Below are 23,406 nucleotides of genomic sequence, written 5' to 3'. Positions count from 1 at the left end.
AATTATGCAAATAGGGAAAACAGATTATGGGTACATTTTGGATATAGGTGATTTTGCATCCATTCTATTTTAAAATAATAATGAGGCAGCTACCAAATACGTCCAGTAAAGTTAAATCGGATACCTAAATTGCAATACCTAGGTATTATAGATTTTAATTAATTTATTCACTGTTTGTGTATTTCATGACATAGTATATCCTGTGACATAGTTTGCTTGCTTCCGTTATTATTAAACTGGAAAACAATTAAAATATTGTTTGATTCGTCGCTTAATTAGAGATAAAAGAAAAACAACAGAACTAGATAAAACGCATTTTATTGCAAAATATATTGTCACGAAAATATAACTTCATGTAAACTGGTAATCCACACAAAAAGAGTAAAACTTCTTTAAAGCCATAAAAGTAATGTGTATTACACATCGCAGAGTATTTTACTCTATAAAACATGTCCTCACAAATATCAATATTATCATGTATCGGATTAACTGCATTTTGATTCGAGGTATCTTGTAAAAATACAACACCTATTATTTTTACCTTCATTGCCAAGGAGGAAAACTTGGTTTTTATCAAATGATGTGAAAAAAGTGGGAAGCCAGGACCTTAGCAATAAAAGTGATAATAGGTTCTAGTCTTATGATAATAATTACCATCTTCTAAAGCCTCGCAAACATCTTCACAACAACAGTTTCACAACCATTTGTGTGCGTAAGAAAATTATAAAAAAATAATAATACAACATACAGATCCTATTAAATAAAATAAAGTACAAAAACTAACCTAATCGCATTGGTTCAAAAAAGCATTGAATACACAACAAATATCGGTGTAATTTAAATCGGCGACCGAATATTTCATGCATAATGATATGGCACATTTATTATGTAGTGTGAGTTGCTGACGAATTTTATCTATCATAAATATAATCAAATGTCATGGATTTTGTCACTACGGGACTAAAATTAGAGATTCTGATCAGTCTTTTGTTTTCTTAAATCAAGTTAGAAATCGGAAGCTGCGCAGTCAATTATTTAAAGAAATTGAATCTTTTTACACAACCCAGGCAGGGGAGTTACGAGTAGTAAAATTATTAAGCGTTGTCTTATATCTAGTTGCAAACTTAATTAACTTATGTTATGAAATTTGAACTTCGGAACCTATTCTAACTAGCATAATTGCACTGCATGTACATCTTGCAGAGTTCTGCAGTTTGTATCATTGTGGATTGGACAGTTTAATAACTAATTTTAATCTTACATAGTTCGATCACGATATGATGAGGTCACAGGGCCTCATAATCCCCAGCGCTTAAATAAAACGTTAATTTACAAAAATAATTCAACACAATAAATAAATTATTTCATCAGCAGCAGGGTTACTACGAAAGTCGAAACTCGAAGTTCGTGTCGTGCGGTCCCTCTGACACTTATACTATTTAATACGAGAGCAAGCGGGCTCGCACGACAGGAACTTCGAGTTTCGTAGTAGGCCTGCAGGTAAGGTAGATTGGAAGCTGGTCTACAACTATTCAAATTTCACTTTAACCTACCGCATCTCAGTCAGCCGACAAACTCGCCTTTACCGTACGTACTGGGAATTATAAGCTAGTGTAAATTCGTCGAGATAACAGCTTAATTAATGCCGTACTAAATCAACATCGGACAGTCTCTTTAATGTAACAGCTCCGCCGACATCATCTCTATCGGATGCACTTCGACCTAATGGGATCTTTCTGCTTATCCCCAACACGAATACTATCTTCTTCTCGCAAAGTTATATCATCGATAATAAAATGCGAAAGAAATATGTACCTAACCTATTCAATGTCTCAAAAATTATATACCAATATCAATATTTTTTTTACCGGTACAATAAGTTCGCGGTACTGCATATTGTACTTCACCGGTAATAGCTATCAGCGACACCCTAATAAAATGGACGCTCAATTTATAAGCTGCTACTAGACCGACTGTATACTAACTAAATCATTGGTTTCGTTTTCTATCAATCAAAACTAAATTTGACTTCTTCGCGGGACGGATCGTTGTTAGCCGCGACGGCCTGCAGCCAATAGCGGCTGATCTGGCTCTCTATAGACGGGGTGCTCTCCTTGCGAGCGGAGGCGCGGGCCTTGCGTTTCGCTTTGCTGTGCTTGGTGCGGCGGCGGCCGACTTTTGTCTTCATTTCGGCGATTTTGACGGACAGTTGGCTGTCGAGGGAGTTGCGGCGGGACTCGACGGAGACGTGGCGAAGGCTGATGCTGATCTGCGAGTCCTGGCTGTGGCGGCGGTCGGGCGTGGAGCTGAGCGACGCGTGCGGCCGCAGGACTAGCGCGTCGCGCCGGCGCACGAAGCGCGGCAGGTTCGCCGCCCACGACGATGATAGCTCGCAACTGGAACACGGACCAAATAAACAATTAGCCTTTATCGACTATGCCCCCGTGAAACAATAGATGCGGTAGTTGGATTGTAATCCGGGATTTTACTGCATAATTCGAAAAAGTGCTATTCCCAAACTTCATTGTAGATTCATATTTTTCGTAGGATAAGAACACCTAAGTAAAATTTCATGTCACTGGTAAAAGTAGCCTGTGTTATTCCTAAGATACAATTGTATTCTTCTGCATATTCAATTCCATTGAAATAAATTCAGCCGTTTAAGCGGAAAAAGTAACAAAAACACATTAGTACGTTTTTAAACTGGGAGCGCCAAAGTTCGCATACTCTTTTCTGAGATTTGTTTTATAACAATTCTGAACAATTATTGGATTCAGAGATAAAAGAGTTATGACAAACGATTAATTCTGACAAACATTACATTCGGGCTTTCAATAAGTATGCGAGCCGATATGGACCCTTTGAAATTTTATAGAGCCAAGCGGTCCTCTACGAAATTTATATTTAAGCGATCATTATGGTAAATATTAAATAGACAGGAAGATCACATCTTTGTTCAAATAACTCTCACGTGCAAATGACGGCTTACGGGCCACCAGCGCCGAACAAAAAACATTTTGACCATGAAATGTTAGATCATTTTGAGCACCATAACCTTCTACTTCTGCTGCCGACTGTTCCATCAAACCAACTGAATCCTAACAGACTGAAACCTTTGCATACAAAAACTCATAGTAGCATCACATTGCTTGACAACGGTTCACTGTGAGAACGATCTACAGTGGGTCAGGAATTAAATGGTTCCATAGTAGTCACCTGCAATATTTGCCACAGTGGAGCCTGCATGCAAAAATATCCCTAGCAATAGTCGTATCAGATATGCACGCTTTGTAGTGTCAGATATTGGTGCTGGTGACTGTACAGAGTTGTAACTTATATTTCTGGTTCTAGTCTGCGGTGTATACCTCTCATGTTTAGCATTATAAGGGTAGTCGAGCGGCTCCGTCTGGTCGAGGCACAGCCCCACGGGGTCCTGGCGCGAGCCGCCCAGCGATATGGAGACCCGGCCGCGCGCCGCGAACTCGCCGCGCCGCCGGTACGCGCGCGCGATCAGCTCGTGCTTGCGCGCGCGACGCTCCTCCGCCTCCACAGAGCAACCGAATTTCCTGACGGGGAAAACATTCGTTACAATGAGGGCTATCGCGAATGAATTCGCGCTAGAGGCGCTAGTGTAGGTGAGGTCTCCGAAATGTCAATCTCATAGTTTTTGGTGAGCTACGCGGTTTATTTATAATTAGAATAATTTTGTGAATATTTTGCATTACCTGAAATGAATTATGGCAATTATGCGTTACGGGGCAATGAATGTCTGTGTTTTGAGACAGTTTTGTCTTTAGAAACTTTTGTCCTCCCTTTTTCCGAACAAAACGGACTAAGCAACACTGTGGTTGCTGGATATTTTTATGGTACGGTTTTAAGGTGTATTAATTATGATTTTAATCTAAACTTTGTTTTAACACCCGTAATAAGAGACTTTGAAAGCCACACTTAAAACCTCACGCAACATGCGCCATCTAGTGAGACAAAATACGATATGCCCTCATTGTTCTAGAAATTGCAAGTAGAACTCGCAACTTCGTACAAAATCAAATAATACGATTGATATTTTTTGCCAAGGAAAAAACTGCTTTTCATAGACAATTACTTTTCTACTAGTATTGTAATTCCAGCAGTTTTGCACCATTTTATTTTTTTTGCATGATGTGATTTTAATGGTGCGCAATGGTGCGTGTGAAGTTTCCAATCCGCACTGGGCCCGCGTGGGAACTATGGCCCAAGCCCTCTTGTTCTGAGAGGAGGCCTGTGCCCAGTCATGGGACGTATACGGGCCTACACGGCCAACACTATGCTGAGCTGGGACCGGTTCGCGATTTCGCATATTGTTTTTTTTTTTATTGTTTACTATGCGAAGAGCGAATAAATATTTATATTTCTATTTATATAGGCTGGGATGGTGGTGGTGGTGATTTTAATAATTGGTCCCCTTCACGTGTAGACACCTAGCCGCTAATGGCCGCGGCTACGTGTAATAACTACAACTTCCAACAAGTAACTGTGGTCATAGGTGGCGTCATCTTTATTATTCTTTTGGTACTTTTATAGTCTCAAGATCGTAATAGTCTCAGTTACGGTTCCATAGTGAAAAATCTAAAAGGTTCCGCTTATAACTCTTAAGATGGCGCTACCTGCGACACCTTAGGATACAAAATGGCGATTGTCATAATATCTTATCCAATAAAACCACGATCAAGCTAACATTGCCTACTGTTACTCCATGACATAATTAAAACGAAGCTAACGGACCTAGATCCAACAACTGTCTGATATACCCAGGGATCGACCCACCTTGCCGGCGGTTTACGATCGCTCGATGACCCTGCCTTAACAGGTTCCTACCGGCTTGATCTAGCTGGCGATTGAAGATAATGCGGATTTGAAACCAGTAAGATCTCATCTCAATCGACCTGACTATATTCGTTGCCGGCGCCAACATCACCGAGAGGAGTCACCATCCCTTACAGCAGCCCATGGCCCCGAGAGACTACTTGCAGATATCCCAGTGGACAGCAAGCAGTTTGGTTGCAGTCACCTGGCGAGGTAGCGGCGCCAAGCGGCGGCGGCGGCGGGCGTCCAGGTCCAGGAGGCCATGAGCACGCCGGCTAGGAAGCAGCACAGTAGCCGCAGCTGCAGCACCGACACCGACGGCCGCGCGCCGCCCGCGCAGCCGCGCCCCGGCCCCGACCCCGACCCCAGCGACACCATGCGGCACCTGATAAATAAAAATATAAACCTGATAAATAAATAACAGTCAAATAAAAAAACATTCCTCCCCTTTTGTCGCAGATATTAATTTATAATTGTAAATCAATGAGTATAAAAAATCTGTTGCTGCCCTAGATCCAGCCCAAAACCGTACGGGGGGATCAACCTTTGTCACCAAATAAAGAGCACTAAGACGTCAGAAGCATTAACATCGACATTAAGCTGGCTTTATTTTGGTCACCTCTCGTATCAAAATAAGTTAAAGAAGCACTTACACAATGTTATCTCTGAAGGAGTCTTTCCATAAATCAGCGTTGCGGAACTCGTAGAGGTGACAAGCGAAGGTGACAGCGATGAAGATGGCGACCAGAGCGGCGGTGAGCGAGCAGCGCGTGATGGTCTGGCGGATCTTGTTGGCCGCGCGCGCCGATATCACGTCTTTACTGGACACGCGCACTGCTATTAGGGAGAACACGCCTGGAACAGAAATTAAGCAGACTTAAACAGTAGTCACACACTAGAAGCACAAGCTTGACCCGTTTTATTCCCTGCTGGAATGTTATGACGTAGCACTACTAAAGATTCGCTAGGCTTTCTCCGACCTATTTATTTGGTATCTCTATATACGCAAAAAAAAACGTTTTAAGTACGTGTTCCGAGCCACTAGCCAAACAAATGGAATCCATTTGTCGAAGCCGCCCGGGTCACCGCCATCATGGTTGCCCGTATTGGCTCTGTGCACGACATCAGCGCCACCTAGCGTCCGCAAGTTTATCGGCTCTGAGGTTCTGCAGGGCTACTACGAAACTCGAAGTTCGTATCGTACCGTCCCTCTCGCTCTCGTATTAAATAGTATAAGTGTCAGAGGGACCGCTCGACACGAACTTCGAGTTTCGTAGTAGCCCTGCTGACGTTTTGAAATTTCATTGCGACATTGTGACAAAAATCAAACCTATCACGTATTAATTTATAATACAAAATTACTGTGATACCGTGATTTAGGTGGACAAAGGGCTGTGAATTCATTTTTAGTCATTAAAATTAAATGAGAATAAGAATAAGAATAGTTTATTTGTCAAACATAGGTACAGATGTAGAGATGATAAATTAAAAAATATAGAACCCTGTGTTTTGCCACATGGCGTACAAAATTTCAGTTTTTTTTTTTATAATTGCAGCTATTTAAATATACATATCAGTCAAAGAAAGAAAAAAAAACATAAAAAAAAACAATATAAATGTCATATAAAAAATAATAATCAAAGCACTAAAAAAACAAATTAAAAACAGTCCATCAAAATTCAAAATCATAACATTAAAACAATATCAATATTAATAATTATAAATTGTCATCACTTAAAAATTCATTGACGCTATAATAACATTTATTTAGGAGTAACAATGACATGTTTTTTTTAAATTGCGCCAAATTTCATAAGTGCTTGTTATAGCCTAAATTGAATAAGATATTTTGACTTTGACTTTGACTTAATTCAGTTCTTTAAAAGAATCTGGAATTTTATTAAATATTTGAGGCGCCATCCCTAAGACACTTTTCCGCACCAACGCTTTTTTGCAAGTTTTCCTCCGCAATGTATGGTGATATTGAGAGCGAACAGGGAGCCCGGCGTATCTCTGTCAGTTTATTGAACAGGCTAGCATGAGAATGGACATAGATAGCTACCTCCAAAATGTAAAGCGATGGAAAAGTAAGGAACACAACTATCAGTCATTTTAAGATTATACATAGCCCTTATGCACCTTTTCTGAGCCTTGAACACTGTTTCCCTACAAGTCGAATTTCCCCAAAATATTATTCCGTATCTTAGTGTTGACGCTACAAGTCCATGATAGGCGGTCAGCAGGGAATCTGTGTTCACGATCTTTGCAAGTTTATTTAGCGCAAAAGCTGATTTACTTGATCTGCCTGAAATTTCCATGCGAGTTTACTGTCGATCATTAACCCTAGGAACTTTGTGACCTCAACCCTTTCTATAGTTTGTCCGGCATAATTAACATAAATGTTTTCACTTGTTTTCTTTGATAAAAATGCATTAAATTAGTTTTGGTCAAATTAATTATTAAATTATTATGATCAAGCCATGTAACAATTTTTCCTACTACATTTTTTATGTCGTGTTCATATTGAGTCAAATCTTTACATTTAATGATGGATGTATTATCATCAGCAAACAGAATCATAGGGTGATATACTGTTTTTGTCAAATCATTTATGTATATCAAGAAAAGCAGAGGGCCAAGCACACTGCCCTGCGGAACACCGTATTTCACAAATTTAGTGACAGATGTGTATATAATATCTCTTTTGGTCTTTGTACATACCCTAGATATCTGTATATTGTTGCCGTTCAGTGAGATAAGACTCAATAAGCTTCCGAACCTGACCCCTTATACCATAAAGGCCAAGCTTGTATAGGAGAATCTTGTGGTCCACATGATCAAATGCCTTGGTCATATCGGTAAACAATGCACACACAGGTATACCATTATCAACACTGTCCATAACAATATTAATAAAATCAAAAACTGCCATATTTATGCCAAAGTTTATGTCCGCCTTCAGAGCGAAATTCGTACGGCCTCAGTTTAACTTACATCTACAGAACTACTTCTATAGAACTTCTATGAGGTTGTTCGATGTAAGTTGAACTGAGTCTGTACGAAGTTCGCTCTACTTGTGCGTGGTGGAAGGTGCGTAAAAAAAGGTAACGAGCAAAAACAAAAACGAAGGACTTAGGTGTAAAAAGACGACCTGGCAAACCTAGGCGGCGATGGTGGGATGAACTGGACTACTTCTTGAAGGACTGGCCCTTGTACGCAATAGGCAGAGAGCAGTGGCCTTTGTTCAGCAGTGGGACAGAATTGCCTAACTAATAATACTGGGACCATTTACATACCTCTTAGTAGAAAGTATCCCCCAAGAGCAAACACGAGGCAGAGAGGCGCGAGCAGCAGCGCGGCGCGCATGGGGTGGCTGACGTAGCCCACGAAGCACACGCCCGTGATGCTGCTGCCGTCCACCTCGCCCAGAGCCATCGTCGTTATCGTCAGCACCAGCGGCAGCGACCAAGCCACCAGGTGGAAATACGCCGCCTTCTTGTCTATCCTGTCTTGCATTTTACCTGGAGGGCAAAGTTAGCTTAAATTAATATCAGACAGTTTTTTTTTTATATATACGAAGGGGAAACGAGCGTGCGGGTCACCTGATGGGAAGCAATCACCGCCGCCCATGAACACCTGCCGACACGAGGAGTATCACAGATGTGTTTCCAGCCGTTGGAGAGACTGATAAGATAAGCTCGTTTTTTAAAGATCCCTACTTCGTCTATGCACTTTTCACTTTCCCATGGTAAAATGTAGGCAATGTTAATAGTGCTACTTTCTATTATCTATATTTTTATCGGTTCAGTATTAAAGTGCCTAGAAATTCAGCCAGTTGAAACAAATTATACGTTTTAATGAATTTTTATTACCTGTATCAGTAATTAAAATAAATATCATCTGTTTTTATACTCCAACAGGCAGGAACTTAAAGACACTACACAGGACCGTGACTCATGAAAGTCTCTACTGCAAACCCTATGTCCCTGCTGAAAAACATAATATGAATAGAACATAGCATGAATAATAATATGCTGACAAGAGTTTTTTTTAAGAGTTAAATGCAATCGTGTCTATAAATAATTAGTTTATTGCTATCCCGTGAAAACTATGCAATTTTTTCTTCAGCGGAAGCTGTCCAGCCGTTTTAGCGTGACAATTAACAAAACGTTAACACAATTACACTCACAAACTTTCGCATTTATAATGTTAGTAGGATGATAAAATATATGAGTACAGTAGGGCTACTCATACTACTCCATATTATTAATACTAAGTCATGATAAGAAATAATTACCCAAAGATCGAAAACTCATGTGCCACGCGTAAGTGAAAATCACGAACCAAACGCAAGCAGCCATCATGAAATAGTACACCTGCAGAAGAACAAAAAAAATAAGACAAAATACTAGCAGAAAAAAATCTTGATGTTATTAGCATTAAACCAAGTTAAATTTAGAACGTAATTAAAGGTAAACCAAAAATATATGACTATGGTCAAGAGGGCGCTATTGTTCTTATTTATATGTACTAATCGTTGATCGGAGTTTATATGGCAATAGTTCAGTATAGTCGGAACAATGCCATCTTGACTTGTCTACAATGTTTACCTGTTAGCCCAATGTTAATTTGGAAAGGTTTTGTAGTGAAATAGTTTCATTCCCTAAGCGTTTTTTTTTTCAGTAGTTTATTATAAACATTATTTAGACTACTAATCGTTTTAGGCATTTTTTTTATTTTCTTGTTTTTGTTCAAAGAGACCGCCACAGTGACACTGACAATCATTAAAATTATTGCCAGTGTAAGAAATAAGTTCCAATTAAATTCCGCAACATGGCGAATAGTTATATATTTCTGGTCAGGCTTTATAAGGGTGGCTTTCTATAACTTTATTCAAAGACGACCGATGAGCGAGTAAAACTAGACGTCTTCAATTTCTTAGGAATCATTGATTATTTTCTCGCTCATCGGTCGAGTTATCCACACAACTCTAGTAGTATGTTCTTCAGCGTCAATTTTTAAAGCAAACAAATTCAAACTCATGACAAACAACAAGTTCAGTTGAGGGCCTAAATATACACAGCCATAGCGTCAAATAATATATGTATAGCTTTATGGATAGTGACACCAAGGTGTATAGATATTTTTGACGTGGTAACTGGTAACATACATGTTTATGACTTTGACTGTACACTACTTACTAGAACGAAAACAACGACGCACGACAAATTTTCTTCAGCGGAAGGTTCACCCTGACGCCTAGTCCCATCTTTTGAGCAAACTATGTCCTCCCTAGAACCAATACCGAACTGGACTAGCCATCTGTAACAAAAGCACCTTCTTAGTTTTACACATTCAAATTCCAAAACAATTAAAAGGTTGGCATATAAAATTATATCAGACATATTTATCAACGCGCAATAATGTTCGTTATATTGTCTATGACTAATCGCAACGCTACATCTGATTTCACCTTGCCAGGTTGGCGTAACAAGCCGGCTGCTGTTACTAATTGTGTGATTTTGAATCATGCAAAAAACCAGATATACAAGTTTTAGCTAAAATACCAATAATATAATATTATATTTGTGTAACCTTTTTCTACAATAAAGAGTATGAATAAACAAACAAATATCTTTCCAAGTAAGAAAATACAAGCACTTTATTCAGTGAATTATTCTGTAAGCAGTTGTATAATATTGTATTTTTTAAACAGACTATATACAATCCGTGAGCTCTTAGAAGAACCTTCGGATTCGGGGGAAATCGGAAGGATTCGTGTATGTTGGATTTTATGTGTACTCCCCACATTAGCATTGTCTATTGTCTATGACAGCTCATCCTTTTGCACTCTCTTTATCTATGCGATACTGTCTTCGCCTTGTCAAAAATCCCCACGAGTGCTACGGTGTATCTTTTGAGTCTCTATTTAAAAATCAGTGTCCATCTTCTAATACTATATTTATTTTTTGACTCACAATGTGGAAATATATTATTGACATAATATAAAGATCTACATTGGCTGGATTTGTGTTTTTTGTTTTCGACACACCTCATACGAATAACCTTGGTAAGTATATCGCACGGCGACGCAGCCCACAGCGCAATTGCTCTTGCCAACAGGTTAGAGTGCCCAGAAAAATCCCAACGCCGTGTGATTGCTCAACAATTATACCAAGAAGGTAATATTTTTTTTGAGGTTATAAGTTTGCACTAATCCCCTCGTGCAAACAGATCGATACCCAAATCCAGCCACAACTTAACATTATGTCGAAGACGGAAACTACGACAAATATCCCCGTTGAAAAACTAGAAGGTATAAATAATTATGTAAACTGGAAATTTGCTATGCAAATGTTGCTGACCCTGGATGGAATGTGGAAGTGCATCGACGGCACCAATACTGATGCTACCACAGACGGCCGCGCTCTGGCTCGTATTTGCCTCGCAATTAAACCAACTCTTTATCAATATGTCCGTGATGCAAAGACTGCAAAAGATGCTTGGCAGAAGTTAGCGAACACATTTGAACCAAAGGGTTTATACAGAAAGGTTTTATTACTCAGACAACTTCACAAGATTGAATACAAACAGTACAGCGGAATGTCGGAGTACATTGAGGCAGTAATGCGGCTAGTGCAGCAACTGGCGGATATCGGTAAAATCATTGAAGACGATGAGGTTGCGGAGATCCTGCTAAGCGGCCTGTCACAGGAGTTTGACAACTTAGTATCTGGTTTGGAGACAGCCTGTCTGACAGGCAACCTTACAAGCGAAATAGTCCGTACGCGCCTGCTACAGGAGGAGCATCGGCGCAATGGTGAAGAAGGCTCAACGGCATATTATGTTAAGAAGAAGAAGAGTCCGTTATTCTGCAGTTTCTGCAAGAGGACCGGCCACAATATCAAGAAATGTTTTAAGAAGAAGAGGGAAGATCAGAAGGGACCGCATTCCATGTTTGCTTCGGCTAATGCAGTATCCAGACAAGACTCCCAGGACTTCATCCTTGATAGTGGGTCAACGTCACACATGACCTCGGATAGGGACCTCTTTAGTGAGACTGCAGGTAAAAATTCTATTGTATATATAGCCAATGGTCATAAACTAGTTAGTAATATTACTGGTAAAATTCCTCTTTCTTCTAACATATGCCTAAGTAATGTTCTCCATGTGCCAGACCTTACTAGTAATTTATTGTCAGTAGGACAAATTGCTGACAGGGGATATTCTGTCATTTTTAAAAAGGATAAATGTCAAATATTTCAAGACTGTAAAGTCACTGGCAACCCAATTTTGACTGCTAGGAATGAGAAAGGTTTGTATAAAGTGAAGGTGCAAGGACGGCCTGTCTTTGAGGAGGAGCCTCTCAAGCCCATGCAACGGCAAGGTACAGAGAAGGCTCATGCAGCGTTAGATGTGTCCATGGACACATGGCACAAGCGTCTTGGCCATTTATCAGAGGAAGGTATGCGAACTTTGGGTGATGGAAAACATTGCATGAATTTTCGTTTTAAGGAACAACAGCAGGAAGGCATACGTGGTAGCTGCGTGTCGTGCTTGACGGGGAAGATGCCTACAGCACCTTATCCTACTGTCAGCTCCAGTCGCACTACTCAACCACTCCAAATCATACACTCTGATGTCATCGGCCCGATGCAAGTACGCTCATGGGGCGGAGCACGTTACTTGCTTACCTTTACGGACAACTTTACCCGAAAAACATGGGGATACCTAATGAAAAATAAATCTGAGGTGAGTTCTCACTTTATTCATTTTAAAAGCCTAGTTGAAAAACAAAAGGGACTGCCAATAAAAGTGCTTCGTACAGATAATGGTACCGAGTATGTTAATCATAGACTCAGTAGTTATCTTCAGAAGTATGGTATCATTCACCAAACCACAGTGCCCTACTGTAGTGCTCAGAATGGCCTTGCAGAAAGGGCAGGCAAGACTATTTTTGACAAAGCAAGGGCTATGCTACAGGAATCTGGTCTTTGTAATCGATTCTGGGGTGAGAGCGTAATGTGCGCAATTTATTTAAAAAATAGATCTCCTACCAGAGCTTTATCAGGTAGCATTCCTGAACGCTTATGGTCTGAGTCTGAAATAGATGTCAGCCATTTACGCGTCTTTGGCTGTCTTGCTTATGCTTTAATTCCTAGTCAAAAACGTCGAAAGCTCGATCCAAAATCGAAAGCTTATATATTTGTAGGTTATGGTGAAAATTGCAAAGGATACCGTTTGTCTGATCCTACCAATCCTCGTAATGTAATACTTTCAAGGACAGTTACTTTTATAGAGGATAAGTTTCCTGAAAAACATAACAGATGTCAGCCAAGTTGTGGGGATAATTTTTATTTTTACAATATTGACAATTCAAATAATGGCAATAATTCAAATTTTAAGGAATCTAGTCAAGAAACTATTTTAAATGATGATTTAGTTTTAAATAATGATTTAATTTTAAATAATGAATTGAATATGAATAATAAAGCCAATTTTAATGATGAACATGACAAATCCAATAAATCTTGCTCAACAAACCCTCATATAATTTCAGATGCAGAGTCGCCAACTATGCCTGCGTGCTCGCCGCTGTCTGAAAATTACTGCACTGGCGATGAAGGTGCTGATGACGATTATGGTGATGAGGATTACGTGCCAGAGGGCACTATGTCTTCGCTTCCTACGTCATCACTTGATGGTAATGACAAAGGTAATGGAGATTGTGTTCCACTGGACGCGGAAGCTTCTGTGCCTGAGTCTGCTGCACCTGATAAAGAGTCCATGTCGTCGGCTGTTCCCGACACATTTAACTCGCGCCCTGTACGTCGTACGAGAGGTAATGTTCCTGGCAGGTTTAACGATTATGATTTGTCCATGTTATCTATGATGGCTGATGGTTCTTTGGATGAACCGTCGTCATATGAGGAAGCTGTTAACTCTTCAAATAAAGACAGCTGGTGCCAGGCGATGAGAAGTGAGTATGACTCTATGATCAAAAATAATGTTTGGACGCTAGTTGATCGGCCCAAAAACGAAAATATCGTTAAATGTAAATGGGTCTTCAAAAGGAAGCTAGATGATTCAGGTAAAAATTCTAAATTCAAAGCTAGACTGGTTGCTCGTGGCTTTAGTCAAAAGGAGGGGATTGACTATACTGATACTTTTTCACCAGTGGTAAGGCACAGCACTTTGAGAATCTTATTTTCTTTAGCAACAGAATTGGAATTAGAAATTGATCATATTGATGTTACGACCGCTTTCTTAAATGGTGATCTTGATGAAAAGATCTTTATGGAACAACCACCAGGTTTTAAAAGTAATGACAAAGTTTGTTTACTTAATAAAAGCATTTATGGCCTGAAACAGGCGAGTAGAGTGTGGAATGCAAAAATTCATTCAGTATTGTCATTAAATAATTATGTTCAAAGTAAATGTGAACCTTGCATTTATGTTAAGAAAACTAAGTCAGAACATATAATTATAGGTCTCTATGTCGATGACTTTTATATCTTTCATAACAATTGTATTCAAAGTGTTCTAAAAATGTTACAAGATAATTTTGAAATCCGTCATTTAGGAAAGTTACAAAATTGTTTAGGTATGAATATTAATAGATATAATGGTGTTACTACATTAGACCAATCCGCATATGTAAAGCGTTTGTTAATTAAGTACAATATGTCTGATTGTAAAGCTGTTTCCACACCATTGCCTGTTAATTCTAAATTTGAAAAATCTGAAAAGGAATGTATAAGCGATGATGCCTATAAATATAGACAGTTATTGGGCAGTTTGATGTATTTAAGTGTTTGCACAAGACCTGATATATCATTTGCATGCAGCCAGTTAAGCATGTTTAATAATTGTTTTGATGAAAGTCACTGGCGCGCTGCAAAACGTGTTTTGCGATATTTGGCAGGTACAGTCAATCACGGACTGTACTTCACTAAGAGCGATAGTTTTGATATCAATGCTTACACAGATGCAGACTGGGCAAACGATATATCAGACCGCAGATCTTACACTGGGTTTGTCATAAAGTTAGGCAATAATGTTATCAACTGGGAGTCCAGAAAGCAGCGTTGTATTGCTCTATCAAGCTGTGAATCAGAGTATATCTCTATTGCTGAAGTGTGCAAAGACATTTGCTTTGTTAAAAGTTTCATTGCTGAAATTATAGACAAAACTTGTAATGTAGTTGTATACAATGACAGTCAAAGTGCACAAAAGTTGCTTCTTATTAAAGATCACTCCCATAAGAGAACTAAGCACATAGACCTAAGATACCATTATATCAAAGATCTAGTCCAAAAGAAATACCTAAGTGTTAAATATTTGCAAACAGATCACATGGTGGCAGACATACTTACAAAGCCATTATGTGCTCAGAAACATAACAACTTTGTGAAGGCATTGAATCTTAAACCGTTAAGCTTGAAATAGTATATAATTGTAATGTTGTTATGTTAAGTTAATTATGCATCATTTTATTTTAATGCTCTACTTTATGCATGTTATAATGAGCTACTAGGCTTTAGTTTTTAAACTCTACCATACCTTGTTTGCCTGTTATTATGTAATGTATGCTTATGTAGAGCCATAATTGCTCATGTAGTCTCAGGATTAATGTAATCTAATGTGAGGCGTAAGGAGGAGTGTTGGATTTTATGTGTACTCCCCACATTAGCATTGTCTATTGTCTATGACAGCTCATCCTTTTGCACTCTCTTTATCTATGCGATTCTGTCTTCGCCTTGTCAAAAATCCCCACGAGTGCTACGGTGTATCTTTTGAGTCTCTATTTAAAAATCAGTGTCCATCTTCTAATACTATATTTATTTTTTGACTCACAATGTGGAAATATATTATTGACATAATATAAAGATCTACATTGGCTGGATTTGTGTTTTTTGTTTTCGACACACCTCATACGAATAACCTTGGTAAGTATATCGCACGGCGACGCAGCCCACAGCGCAATTGCTCTTGCCAACAGTGTAGTAGAAAATGACAATTGTCTTTTTGACTTAGTAGCAATCCATCACGCGGAGAGTGCACTCTTTGTGTTTTCATTTATACATATAGAGCAGTTAAAACCGCCACTTACTTATTTATTTAGTTTATTTTCCGAAAATTGTTTTCTATACGGAGTCAACTTAAATAGGGTATTTCTGTAAATAACCAATAACGGGAAATTGTTTATAATAAAATGTATATATTTTTTTTTAAAGAAGCTGAAAGTTATAGTAGTAACGAGGATTTTGAAAAGTACATTAAAAAAATATTAAACGAAGCAGACCAAAAAAATTAATTTGACATACCCAAGAGAAGTAGACACCGTATTTCCGCGTAGTGTGTTCTCTATTTAAATTAACGATGGAAGAATTCGCGAATGCTGATTTTGTTTTATTTGTATCATGACAAAAAGTCATATTGTATTAAAATTAGAAAAATATAAACAAGCGTAATATTATTACAGTAAGGTTTATTTTGTACTGATGGTTCTTTACATAACTTTTTACGGTAATTTCGAAAGGTTTTCCAAGTTGATAACAGAACAGAACCGCATATCACGATCGCGTGTCATCGTCAATACCCGAAGAATGCTTCTAAAATCCGAAGGTTTTTTTAAGATCTCACGGAGTGTACTTAGTGCAATCCACGAAGACGCGTGATTTTGTCAAAATTAGACATTAATGACATTGTAATAAGAACCACGGCACGCGTCATCGTGAATGACTCTACCTATACCTACCTACGTAATTTTTAAGTCAAAATATCAGTCTTTGATCAGACAATAAGATTCTTATTAGATCGTCAGTAAGTCAGAAATAACCCTCCTTTGGTGAGTGTAAATACTTAAAGAGCAAGCAGTTTCTCACCCCATAGAAGCGACAGCGAAGCACACATTGATGTAGAAGATGACCAGCGCAGGGTATTTGTTGGCGCTGCGCCAGTCAATGAGGAATGTGGCGACGGTGATGAGGTTGAACAGGAGGCACACGCCCGCGCCCCACGCGACCAAGCGGTGGATCTGATGATGCTCGTCCTCGGTATACAACGGGTCCTGACAAGGCAGCCCGCACCCAGATATACCTGGACATATGTAATAAATTCAAAAAATTTCATTTCCTACATGAGGTATAGGTAAAAAGTTAAGAAGATGACCTGTTGTATTAGTATTACAGTAACGTGTCCGTATAGATAAGTCGACGTTGCTTAATGAGTTAAGTCCCATATCAATTCTATGCCCTAGTCCTTACAAAAGGTCATCTTCTAAGGTTTTTACTTATATTACATTTAGGGGCTGTTTCACCATCCGTTGATTAGTGTTAACTGGCGGTTAGGTGTGATGCCGTCGCTATTTGTTTTGTTCGAATAGACGGAGACGGCATCACATTTAACCGTCGGTTAACGCTAATCAATGGATGGTGAAACAGCCCCTTAGAGTTAATGGGGGTGGAAGATTTTGTGATAAAAAAATATAAAGTATAGAAACTGCTGTGATTTTATTATGTATATAACTCTATTGTACATAAAAGTAATAGGTTACAGAGCATAGTAGATGCACAAAGGGGAATTTATATCTTAAAGGGATCTCTTCCAGTTAACCTTTGAATGATAGACAAGATGTCAGAAAGTAATAAAGTAAAATTAATAAAAGGCCTAAACCTATATTATCCCAAATAACAACATATAGAACATAGTCAAGAAGAGTTATTGTTGGTGAAAATTATAAGGTGATCGAATTTTGGTTCCAGTGTTGAGAAAAGACAGATAAGGATCAGTCAATAAGGATACTAGGAATATGTAACTTTGGAAATCCATTCTGATTGGAAATTATCTGATATCACTCAATTTACTTTTTATTCGCCTCACCATCAACATTAACACCTCAAACACTCACCTTTATAAAAATGTAAAGCTTTTTCAGTATGTATGAGGGGCGGCAAACATCTGCCTGTCGTATTGAACTTCATCTCTCTCGCGGCGTTGTCGCATTTCGGTGGGAACAGTGTTTCGTTGCATTTCAAATACGACGGAAAATATGAGGTATTATACAAAATGGCGCAAGGTTCCATTGTGACGTTACACATTTCAAACGAAGGCAGATACACCATGTCCTGCCCTAGCACCGTTTCACATTTCGGCATAAATGTCGCACAGAGTAAGGGCTGTATAACGGCCCAGCATTTTGGCACATTTATCAGGTGTGTATACAACTCCAACTGGTTTTGAATCTGGTGTTGGTTATTAAAAAATGTAAGATGAACACTGGTTTTATCAAAAGGTAGTTTGGCACCGAGGCAGGTGTTGTTTACGAGTGGTTCGCAGCGGGCTCGTCTCACGCAGCTGTCGAGTTTGATCTCTCGCTCGGGGAACCACTGAGTGCCTTTCTCGGTCTTTATCAGTCTGTAGTTGGGGGTTCCGTTGATGGCCTCGAGATGTTCCGTGACATTGTCAGCGAACACGTCCGCGATAGAGTTCCGCCCGTTGACGCCATCGTGGCTGGCCTTGCACACAGTTACTGTTAAGAGCCAGCATAGTCTTCGCAAGACGCTCATCTACAACAAAAGAGAAACGCCTTTAGATTCGCTGCCCAGCACACACTGTCAAATATAAAATGTAAAAAAATTAAACTGCATTTTCATTTATCAAATATCCTTTATTTATGTAGGTGCAGGGCGACGTCAAATAAAAACCCTTTCCAATTTCAGATATTTATTTTTTCTACATTACCGGAAATAAAGTACTTAGAAGTAAATAATTAATAAATAATAATGTAAAATTGTCCAAGGAACAGGGAGCTGCGATGGGTGTGGAAGTGCGCTGAACCAACACATTGTTGAATACAAAAAAATATCGCCAAGCCTAGCATTATGTCAGTCCAAATCTTAATCAAAACGTAAAATGAGTCAGGTTGGGTATAAACATCTTTTCTGGCTCTATCTTGAAAATAAATAAAAGAAAAAGTCTAACTTAAAAGAAAGTATTTTAATGCAAAACAGCATCTGCATGCATCAAAATGATAAGAACTTGATAACTATTTACTAAACCCAACATTGCTTTGTTTGGGTTAGGATTGTTATTTTTACCCGACTGTGACTGTGTTTTTGACGGGTATTTATTGCTTATTTTCTCAATTCGATAATCGCGTCTCTTATCCTTTCCAACAAAGCACTCTTATTGGTCATTAGGAATTTTAAATAATAATGCCAGTTAAAAGTATATTAAAAATAAATAAAATGAAACTAAACATAACACCAAAACTAGATACTGAAAACCACACAATTTTTATTTGTAGGTAGATACGTACGCAAAAACAATTTCGAACATCTGCTTCGCTCAACTGGATGCAAAAACTTACAGAAGTATAAGATATGTGACAGGGTGGCACAGTAGCAAATTCCAACTCCTATTTTTTCCATTGTATGTTTTTGTTTTCTCCTCAAAAGAAAGCACTTTACTGATTAACGGGAGCAGATATTTGTATGCCTGTTTGTAACTTATTTTACAATTTGATATTCCTTCAATGCATTTATCAAAGTATAACATGCTCATTAAATCTGGCCTGATCTCCATAAACCTATTCCATTGAAAATATTAATCAGAAATCTGAAAATCGTGCACATAAAGAAATATGAGATGTATTAGACAGCTGCACTTTACTCAAGGAGGGGGGTACGCCTTGGACATGGTGTAATCTTTATTTATTTTCATTTTTATTACCATTTATTTAATTACTCAACATGAAATCCTACATAAACAAATGTATCTTTACAAATGAAGGAATGGGGTGTAACTCATTTTATTAATCTTTCTTTTATTTTTTATTAACAAAACAAGTCAAAAAATACCGGTATCTTACTATAAGATGTTGCGTTTTGACGACTCCAGTGAAGAAGGCAGGAAGTCATACGGGCCACGACGAGCGGCTTCTCTGCTTAATCCCGCGCGGGCGACTGAGCGGCGGACGCGGCCGACTCATCTTTTGATAAAGTACCTGACAGCATATAAACATATCATGTGCCAGAGTTCACAGTTCAAATTAATTAGCAAATAGGACAGTTCAACTCACCAAGGTCCGCCAGTAAAAGAGAACACCTGTAGGTACAAGAATGTTAATATTTTTTTTTGTTTTTGTAATGTAAATTTATTGTTTGCAGAATCATCAGCTGAGGAAATAAAATACAAGCTGTAAATAAACCTTATATACAACCTTTTAGCAACTGCATCATCACTAAACATACTTCATCTTTACACTTACACACAACTTTCGTTCTAAAGATTTTTAAAGTCTTTGCAGGCAACCAACTATCAGTTTTTGGAGTACTAATTGGGCACGGATTTTCCTCCTCTTCGGAAAGATCGCCCGGAGCCCCCGCGGCCGCGCCAGGACGCCCCACGCTGCCCGCGCCTGTTGCCACGGCCACCATGCCCGTTCATGCCACGACCGCGACCCCTATCTTGGCCTCTCCCTCGATCTTGACCTCTACCTCGATACCCGCCGCTCCAACGTTGATTACGCGAATAATCATCGCCATCCTCATTATACGATTCTTCATCATAATTTTGATCATAGGATTGTTGATCGTCATCATTGTAGTCATCATTGTTATGCTGATACTGGTTGTCATAATTTGAATCATAATGCACTTTATTGAATCCATTGTCAGAGAAAGGTTGTCGAGGTGGAGGCATATTACCCATTGGTGGCATATTGTTCATTGGTGGCATGTTGCCCATTGGTGGCATGTTGCCCATAGGGGGCATATTATTCATTGGTGGCATGTTGCCCATTGGAGGCATTCCTGCCATATGAGGAGGCATATTATGCATTGGTGGCATGGAATTCATTCCCATTGGAGGTGGTCCCATTGGACCCATATTACCCATAGGCATAGGTGGTCTCATCATGTTGCTCATTGGAGGCCTATTTCCCATTGGTCTTACATTATTCATATTAGGTTGATTGAAGTCTTGATTGCCTTGCTCTTCCATGTCCACCTCATTGTCATAGCTTTCATCATGCCTGTAATCTTCCATATCATTATTATCTTCATTGTCTTGTCCATCAGAATCATGTTCTGCTTCAGGATATTCAAATGGTTGAAAGCTTTCCTCTTCAGCATCATCTTCCAAATGAGGCATTACATCATGCAACTCTTCTATTTCTCCTGAAGCTATATATTTTTTGAGTGCTACAGGACCATCTGCTATTGCTTTTTCAAGTTTTGAACCAGGCTCTACAGAAATCAGTTTACCATAGATGAATATAGCTGAAGGGGTTATTTGTTGCAATGGAACTGCACCTGGTACAGATTCTACTAAAGCTTGCGTTAGAGCTTCTGTGGTTGCATCATCTGCAGTAGGACCATGATTCCATTGAGCTTGGAAATTTCTGGGTATAGGTTTGCTGTAGGGAACCTTTTTCACTTTCTTCTCGAAATCCATTGGTATTAAGGTTGTATCCAAATCAAGACCAGGTATGACTTTGTCTGTGTCTGAGGAAAATATTTCAACTTTGTCTTCTGGTCCCATGCCCGGAATAATTGCTGGTTCATCTAGATCATGATCATCTTGCACTCCAGGTGGTAATGTATTAAGATTATATTTATCTCTCATTTGATCTCCAGGACGGTTTCTGGTCCAAAATTTGGATGTATGATCGTTGGACCCTGAGCAAAGTATGTGGCCAAGAGGATGCCATGCCATTGTCCAAACTATAGATTCATGAGCACCTTCTATACACCCAACTTCCTTGTCTGTACCCACATTCCAAAACAGAATAGCACCATCAGAACCACCTGAGCAGAATAGACCTTCATGTGTTGGGTGCCAAGCTACACTAGATGCTTCTTTTTTGTGTCCTCTAAATATTTGTAGTTCAGATCCAAGTTTGCGAATATCAAATAGCTTGAGCAAATGGTCACGGGATGCTGTAATTAGCCAATTTCCATTATCATTCCATTTCAAGTCCATCACAGTTGATTTGTGAGCGTGAAGAGTTGAGAGAGCTGTTCCAGACTTTGGGTCCCATAATTTAATCGGTTGCTGATTGTCCTTGCTACCAGAGACTATAAGGGCCTTAGTGGGATGCCACTGTACACATTTCACATCTGCACCATGGCCTCTCAAAATTCTTTCTTCTTGACATCTGTAGAAATCAAAGATACGTAAGGTACCATCATCTGAGCAGGTAACAATTTTAGAATCGCTGGGACTGAAACTGATGCCCCTTACTGCTTCTTTGTGTGCTTGGTACATTTTGACATTGTTCATGTTGCTTTGCCAATACTTAATGAAACCAGAGTGATCACCAGTCACCATCCATCCTTCACCATGAGACCAGACCATTGACCGAACTGGTGAATCATGAGCTTGCAAAATGGTTTCAAAATTGAATGTTAAGCCATTCCATAACGTGAACTCCCCAGATGACGCTCCAGTTATTAACCTTCGACCTTCTGGAGTCCAAGCCACAGCGAAAATAGGACACCTCATTTTATTAGTCGCCGTTTTTACGAAACGTGTGGTGACCGCGTTAATAGGGTTATCAGGATACGATGGAGGCGGCAAGAGATCTGGAGTGTACATAGCGTCAGGCTGGAGAGCGTGCCTATCCCTCCAGTCTCTTTGCCAAACACGACACTCTAACGCTTTAATTATAGCAGCATTATAGTCAACAGTTTTCCGCATAACAGATTTACGTAAACGTTTACCATCGAAATCGTCTTGAGTCATATTCAGGGGGCCCTGAGGCGGGAAACGCATCTGGTAGTTGAAAGGCCTAAAATTATGGCGCATGTTGTTTCGACCGGGTGGACCCATGGGACCACCCATGCCGGGTGGTGGCATTCCCATATTCGGTGGCGGATGTCCGAAATCCATGGTTAGTCACTTCGATACCTAGTTAGAAAAATATTTGCATTATAAATACAAATCCACCAATCGAGTCGACCGATGCCAACACAATTTAAGTGATCATTTATTTCCATGACTTCTTACCTTGTTATTGTGACACGCTATAACATTCTACACGGCCTTATTTACGACACAACACACATAATTACCGACACTGTTTAAATTAAATTAACGAAATGTTAGTATTAAAATAACACCAAACATTAACCCAACATTAACCTATTTTACTACATAAGAGAAAATGATACGATACGCTTTGCTAGGCGAACAAAGCATAGTCAAGCATCGCGTTTTTTTTGTTTCGTTTTTGCCATAAGCAATTTGGCACAGACAAGGAAAAATAATGTATTCTATTCATGTGCAAACCCCTCCCTCCGCAAAGATGAAGTTAAGCCAAGTGCCAAGTTTTAAAATGAGCTAACTTCACATTTACGGTAAGTGAAGTGTGCAGCTGACTTTACGGCTTTACTTAGGTCCATCTTGAGGGTCCATTCATCCATTCATTAATTTCTTAGTGGATGGAGTTTAAAATGTTGGGTTGCCCACGTAAACAGCGTTTGTAAAAAAGCCTTAAAAATTCTGTTATGCATTAACAACAACAATTAACCATAAATTTTCGTGTGAGATTGG

The 23,406-nt window shown here is 39.2% G+C and overlaps 1 protein-coding gene across 4 annotated transcripts; it reads right to left on the bottom strand.

Annotated features, from left to right (window-relative positions):
• Nucleotides 1–302: 302 nt before the first annotated feature.
• Nucleotides 303–23,080, bottom strand: LOC141441117 (protein smoothened-like). 4 transcript variants are annotated; one of them, XM_074105787.1, is made up of 10 exons: nt 22,861–23,080; nt 17,759–18,416; nt 16,734–16,947; nt 10,047–10,167; nt 9,143–9,221; nt 8,142–8,366; nt 5,499–5,700; nt 5,051–5,230; nt 3,366–3,566; nt 303–2,396 (listed from the first exon to the last, which is right to left on the bottom strand). In XM_074105787.1, exons 2-10 carry the CDS (start codon nt 18,414–18,416, stop codon nt 2,009–2,011), a joined length of 2,268 nt encoding a protein of 755 aa, XP_073961888.1. In that variant the 5' UTR covers nt 22,861–23,080; the 3' UTR covers nt 303–2,008. The 4 variants fall into 4 exon arrangements, with proteins under 4 accessions (XP_073961888.1, XP_073961887.1, XP_073961889.1 ...); XM_074105786.1 differs by lacking the exon at nt 22,861–23,080 and adding an exon at nt 22,575–22,661; XM_074105788.1 differs by lacking the exon at nt 22,861–23,080 and adding an exon at nt 19,721–20,188.
• Between the last annotated feature and the right edge of the window lie 326 nt (nt 23,081–23,406).

Source organism: Choristoneura fumiferana, chromosome 23, assembly GCF_025370935.1.
Source record: "Choristoneura fumiferana chromosome 23, NRCan_CFum_1, whole genome shotgun sequence".
NCBI lineage: Eukaryota > Metazoa > Arthropoda > Insecta > Lepidoptera > Tortricidae > Choristoneura > Choristoneura fumiferana.
The sequence above is the reverse complement of the archived record's forward strand: the minus strand, read 5'-3'. Positions and strand labels throughout refer to the sequence as shown.